The following is a 7,348-nucleotide window of genomic DNA, read 5'->3' on the forward strand; positions in this document are numbered from 1 at the left end:
TTTTTGCTTTAAAACCCCACAAATTCAAAATATGAGTTTCATAAAAGCTTGATCAGAATTAGTCATTTTAACTTTTTTAAATATATATCTATTATATATACTATATATATATATATATATATATATTATATATATATATATATATATATATATATATATATTACAGAAAAAAACATAAAAAAATAATGAATTGAATTCACCTCTTTTATAAGGAGTCTGTTTTTAATTTCTGTATTAAAATAATTTTTTGTCAGGGTGATAGACCTGTCCTGATGTCATAATGAAGAAAAAAAGGTGTATTGAATGAAGGATTTTCTTGAAAAGAAAACCTTATTATATAGTAGTTGGGCATAATGTTTTATCACTTCTCAGAAATAAATACCAGAACTGCTACACTGCTTATTAATATTTGAAAAACCCCAAAAAGGCATGAATTGCAACCAACGTGCAGAAACGTGAAAAAAATAAAAATAAAAATCATTAATATCACATAATATCACAGCGACCCCTGTAGACCATCTAAAGTCCCTTAAGATATCATGTGCGCTTTTTATGATAAATGTCATGTGGTGAGACTCCCCCAAAACAATGATATTTATGAAATAATAATTCATGATATCTGTTTAACATTTTTTTTTTTTTTTTAAAAATTATATAAATAGAAGAGCTTACACCACTTGACATTTTCAAAAAATATAATAATATTACACCACTTGACATTTTCAGTTGTTAAATTTAAACTGTTTCTAAGTGCATTTCTTGGAACTTGGCACGTGTTTTATTTATTTATTTTTTTCTTCATCATTAGTTGATGAAGATGGAAGAGGTTTCACAGGGGTCTAATGCACCCCCTTTTGGTGCTTAGTAACATTTCTAAACTGAAATGAAAAAGCCAGCAGTATTCTGAAGTATCTCATACATATTTAATCTTGAAAACTGTCTACAGTCATTTTTCAGTGCTTGAGTTTCTGCTTTGTAAAGTGTTTCAAAGTTTTCTTTGCTCACCAATCAACCCCCTCAAACCCTTCATAAGAAGTTTTCAGGCTTTCATGGATGTTTTGACATTGTGCAGAGCCCAGCTAAAGTTTAGGTAGCTGGCTTCACATCTTCAGCCACAGGATGCTTTAGAGTTTGCTCAGTTGTGTCAGGAGTGTATGCGATACACAAACAGTCAAGAAACTTGTTGTGGTTGTGCTGTTTTTTCTGAACTGATACTGATCGCCAATATCACAACATAATCCCAGCTTCCCACAGTATAACCGATAAACCTTAAACTTGTACCCTACAAAAACAAGATAAACGTTTTATAAAAACAACAAAACTGCTAGTCCCAAAAAAAAAATCATATACATTATCAAACAAATCATTGGAACAAAATCATCATTCATATCAATTCTCAATATAAATTAAGATAAAAAATCTGCAGTTATTTTAATTGGGAAGCTATTTTATGATTTACCCCCCAAAGTAATTTAAAAATTCATGTGTAGCATGTATTTATCAAATCCTAAAAAAAATAATGTGTACACCTTAAAAATATAAAAAATTACACTAAAAACCTTTCAATTGCTTCTGCGTCACAAAACAAAATTTTTGTTTTCCCCTGAGAAATTTAGCATTTTTACACGAACAAAAGTATTGTGTTCTTCCAATAAACTTTGTCTTCACTCACATAAGCATTGAAATATAGACTTCAAAAATAAATACAAACACCAAAAATGCATTTTCCATCACCAAACATTCACTTAAAAAAGCTTAATCAGCAAACCAAATGAAACCCAAAAAATGTTTTCCTAGAAAATGTGAAAGTTGTGCAAGCAAATGCAAAAGTTTATGCAAGCGAATATATAAAACGTATTAAAAAAAAGTTTTGTGAGCAAATCCAATGCATCTCAAGAGAACACAAAACTTTTGCAAGAAAACTCTCAAGATTTGCAAGTGTATGCTGTGTTTCTTGGGGAACATAAACATTTTGCGAGAAAACAAAGTTTGCAAGAAAGCAATGTAAATGCAATGTTTCTTGGGGGAATGTGAAAGTTTTGCAACAGCATTGAAAAAGCATTGCGATATAATTTTTCCTCCCATCTTTTTTTTTTTTTTTTTTTTTTTTTTTTTTGTCGCTTTAGGGGCTCCACAAACAGTGAATTAACCCTAATTTAATTAATGTAGCCAAACTATGGTGGGCTATGGTGCACAACACAAAATAAAGACGTTTTTAAAATATGACCAAATTAGGCATCAAAGCAATGGAAATGCTCCTGACCACAAGAGGGCAGTGTCAACCCAGAAAATCAAGATTTTTCAGAACATGTAAAATCAATGTTATAGATTTAAGTTTATAGATTAGTTTATGCATTGCAATACACTGTCCCACTAAAAACACAAGTGGATCAGAAATGATCATTATATATGTAGTAATATCGTCCAATTCCATATCGACTGGTCTTTGTGGTTGGCTACTTTTCTGTTGTGTTGCAGCTTAATTCTGCAGGGGTTTTTTTTTTTTTTTTGGTACACTGTTTTGTTTCACACCACCACAAAAAACAACACGTCAACCAAACCTTTTTTTTTCATCTTAATAAATTCTAAGTAGTCAGCCAATCATATTGAACCCTTGAGCTCCAGGTTCTCTAGCACAAAGCTGTAAGTTCATGCTGCCGTTGAAGATGAACACTGTCTCTCATGTTTTAGGCTAGTCAAGAACCTTAAAACTCAGAAGACAGGACTGGTGCCACCCACTGTCCTGCAGTCCACAGCAGAGGGAGTAGACCTTTACAGTAACTCTGGTACCGCACACCAATCCCAGGACGAGCAGCAGAAAGGCATGACTGACATCACTTAGTCCGGACTGATGGTCACCATAAAATTCATTCATAGCTATTCGACACATACACTGCTAGCTGCTGTAATGTATGTGGATTACATCTTTTATGGTGATGCATTAGACCAGGGATAGGCAACATCAGGGCCACTGTCCTGTGGAATTTATCTCCAACCCTAATCACAAACATACCTGAACTCTGCAGGACAGCTGCTCTTTAGGCCTCACATTGCCTATCCCTGCATTAAAGAATGCACTTTGACCTCTGATGTCACTCAGTCCGTTCTCACTCAAACACATACCTTACATGTGAATGCACACAAGACACCGTCGTGACACAAAGCGGCTGTAATTTAAAATCTAGGTCAGTGGACGGCGAGACTGATGGAGGCACGTGTTTGCAAGTCTGCTTTTTTAAAGAGGTGTGCATGACATCACCTTCACAGGCATGCACTTCATTCCACGAAATCTTGGCGTGTTATCACAATGCAACTTTTGCCTTGTTTGTCTTGTTTTCTTAAACTCTTGCTTTCCTATAATAACAAGGTGCTGTTTATTCTTTTAAAGCTTTGACTAAGAGCAGAGGCAGCTCTGGACTCAACTATAAGGATGTTTGCTCTGCTTACTTCACTGACTCCAACAGATATACATACAGTAAACATATAGTATAAACAGTAATACTGTAATATATTTTAATATATTTTAAAATGTAATTTATTCTTGTAATGCCAAAGCTTAATTTTCAGCTGCCATTATTCCAGTCTTCAGTCTCACACGATCTTTCAGAAATTGTTCTAATAATGTTGGAAACCAGTCGAGTTGCTTAATATTTTATTCAAACTTTTTTTTTTCCAGGTTTCTTTGATGAATAGAAATGTCAAATCTTATTTTGAAAAAAACTAAATTATATTATATTATATTATATTATAGTATATATTATATTTATATTATATTATATTATATTATATATATATATTATATTATATTATATTATATGTGTGACAGGAAAAAAGGTATTTTTATTTAAAAAAAAGACCCTAACACTAGTGTTCCCTATACTTTTTCTATTCTATCTACTTGTTTTTATTTTTATTTATATATATAATATATATATATATATATATATATATATATATATATATATATAAAACCTTGCTATGTGTACTGTGTTAAGCTAACCGAGAGTTGTCACAGCACTTACATATTATTGCTCTTTTGCTGGTTTTGATTGCTTCTATTGTCCTCATTTGTAAGTCGCTTTGGAAAAAATGTAATAAGAATAAAAAGTTACGTTTTCTTTACAAAACACACACACACACAGACATTCCTGTGATTATGCCATTAATTTTTAGTATCATATTTAGGCAATGTTAGGAAAAAAACATTTTATTTAAATATGTTTTTTAAATTAAATTTAGGTTTTCTTCACAAAATAAATAAATAAATAAAATAAAAAAATAGATGTATTGCTTCATCCTTATCATCCTATTAATTCATCCTTATTGTTGAGGCCTGCAGCAGTTTGAAGCTGAATATACTTAGTGTTTGAATGCTTTTCATATTGCGCTTCAAGCTTCTCCACCTGTGCTCACTGGCAGGAACAAAATGCTCTCATCCCATTTAAAAAGACGTAAAGCACAGGAATCACTCTGAAGGTTTGCATCTTTGTCATGCCTTTTATGTTTTCTTCTTTGTATGTTGTCCTTGCTGTGATCGAGTGCTGCTGCAAGGTCTGATTTTGTTTAGCCACCTGCTGCTCTTGATGGAAAAACTGTATATTATGTCACTCATCTTCTCATTCTCTGCTTTTTAGATATTTTCAGTGAGCTCTGCACCGCTGCCCTCACCGATACAGAGGAGGCAGACGACAGCACCGGGCCGCGTCCCGCTCAGGACGGCAGATTTGCATGCTGAACATGCTGCAATGTGTCCTCGCTTTCCATAGCATCATGCTTTACATCATACTCGACAACAACTCGATATTCTATTCTTTGTAATACTACACAGACATCTGCTCTGCCAGAGGAGCAGGTGAACTGACCGATCAGAATGGATTCCAGTCATTTCTGGCCTTTTCCAGCGCTGACGTGACATTGACAATATTCTGTAGTTGTGAGTCAGAAATTCAGCATGCAGCCTTCGTTCTTTCACTCTGCTGTGCCTTAGCAGCAACTGCAGGGGTATTTGAAAAGAAGTATCTGGATCTCTGTGAACACCGGACGCCGATATCTGCACCGAGGTTGCTATTTGAAAACACTGAGAGGAAGAGACTCTAGACCATTCTGTCCTGCTGAGACTTTCACTGAAATGCTTTTAAAGGGATAGTTCACCCCAAAAAATGAAAATGTTGTTATCATTTACTCACCCTCAAGTTGTTCCAAACCTGTATGAATTTCGTTCTTCTGTCGAACACAAAAGAAGATGTTTTGAAGAATGTTGCTAACTAAGCCATTGCTGGTACGAAGCTTTACTATGAAAGTCAATGGCTGCCTTTTTGGGGTGAACTATCCCTTTAAATATACTTGATTGTTTTTTTGTTTTGTTTTTTTAATAGCTTGTTTGCTTATGAGACTGTTGGTCAGAAACACAGCACTTTTAAAGATTTAATATTCTCTAGTGTAATGTACAATATTTATACTCTCTTTTATATTCAGACATGAAAGTTGTATAAGCAATCTGTAAAGCTTCGTTCCTCTGCTGTTTGTAGAGCTGAATATCTTTCATCCTCTTCAAATATTTGTGTCTACTTGATATATTCATCTCTATCATGGTCTGCTTGTACAAAAATAATCTCGAAAGGTAATAAAAATGTGGACTGTTTACTCTGGAGATGTTTTAAAATGTATTTCAGAAAATGTGATCGCTGTAGCATAAATATTCCAGCTGTACTGTAAAAGCATCTGACACTATTATTTTACAGTATTGCTCATGGATGTTGTCAGTTTGTGATGAAAAGAATACAGAAATCTGATGTACTGTATCCTTCTGGCTTTGACATGAAGAACTGGATGACAGTTTGACAGTGAATGTAGTAATGATGCCAAATGTTTTGTCTCATAACTGCCAATATACACTTACGATTGTTATTTAAAGATGGTGTAGTTCAATAACTTTCCAAAATCAACCCGAGTTTCTTTATTTGTTTGTATGTACATTTCTAAGCACAACGATTGATAGTGAATGCAGATGTGATTCTTGGTAGTATCATCCTGTTCATATGTATGTGAATATGTTGCTTTTCACAACTTCCTTATGGGCAATATTACAGCTGATGTGAATATGTATTACATATGTACATTTCCAAATGCACAATGAAATACATTCATTACAAAACAATGTCTATGACTTTGCATATGAGACTATTAAACCTCAACCAAAACAAGTTAGAAATGTCATTAAAATGTAATATAATTTTTAAAATCTTGTTCACAGTTCCTCTTGAGAACCTTCCATTTGAAAACTGTGGTCCATCAGGCTATTTTTGGTTGTAATTAGAAGCTCTTTAAAGTGCACATCTGAAAGGAGGACAGCAAAGAGAGAGAAGGCCAGGCTAGATTCACTGGGCTTTGTTCTACAGATGGTGTCTTTCAAATTCCCAAAGACTCATGAGGGGCGACAGGACAGTAAAGAAGAAGAGAAGGAAAGAGAGTGGAGAGAGCAGGACACAAAGACAGAGAGATGTGACAAGCATTGAAACTGAATTTTAAAAAAAAGTGCACTCAAGCTGCCTTAACCTTGTCCTTCAGTTTGGCTTCATGTGTGTAACGATTTTGAAGACACCTGGCAGTCTATTTATCATGAGTCATTTCCCTCTGAATGCAGGCTGGGCAGAATGAAGAACGAAGGTGACTTCTCTGAGTTTTGGATGAGCGGAGGGCAGGCTGTGTCTAATTGCTCGGTTTTAAAGTTAGTTAATGGGACAGTGCAGGATGATGGGGTTTCTTTTTTTTTTCTTTTTTCTTTTTTTTAATAACACAGCTTTAGGACATTTCAGATTTAAGATGTCACTGAAAAGGAAAGAAACTACATTTCATAATTTAATCATCCATTCACTTGTTCAATAAAACATTGCCTTTATTTAGTTTGATTCACACCTTATCATAATCTACCAAAGTAATCGTAGTTTCCATTAAAATGGCTTACTATTATTACTGTAGTATACTATAAAACCAAAAAAAATATAATACTAATGCCTCTATACTTGAAAATCCCATATTTATATTATATTAAAGAAACTGTATTTATTACAATTATATAATATCTATACTATAAAATCCCATATTTAATATTATACTAAATCTCTATACTGTATTTATCCCATAATTATATAATATTAAATATACTATATATATACATATATATATATTATATATATATATAATATATATATATATATATATATATATATAGTATATATATATACTAATTCTTTTACACTTGAAAATCTATTATTAAGTATATATTAGATTAGATTAGATTAGATTAGATTAATGACAATTTACAACTATGGAAACTATGCTGAACGTA

The 7,348-nt window shown here is 33.0% G+C and overlaps 1 protein-coding gene across 1 annotated transcript in view; it reads left to right on the top strand.

The window, feature by feature from the left end:
• LOC109077564 (guanine nucleotide exchange factor DBS-like) overlaps positions 1-6,203 on the top strand; it is a 73,625-nt gene extending 67,422 nt beyond the window's left edge. Inside the window, exons 35-36 of the mRNA XM_042765778.1 lie at positions 2,692-2,786; positions 4,635-6,203. Of these exons, the coding sequence (XP_042621712.1) occupies positions 2,692-2,786; positions 4,635-4,735 (196 nt within the window). The 3' untranslated portion in view covers positions 4,736-6,203. The remainder of the gene's footprint in view (positions 1-2,691; positions 2,787-4,634) is intronic.
• Positions 6,204-7,348: the final 1,145 nt, after the last annotated feature.

The sequence above is a fragment of the Cyprinus carpio genome, chromosome A11 (assembly GCF_018340385.1).
Source record: "Cyprinus carpio isolate SPL01 chromosome A11, ASM1834038v1, whole genome shotgun sequence".
In the NCBI taxonomy this organism is placed as follows: Eukaryota; Metazoa; Chordata; class Actinopteri; order Cypriniformes; family Cyprinidae; genus Cyprinus; species Cyprinus carpio.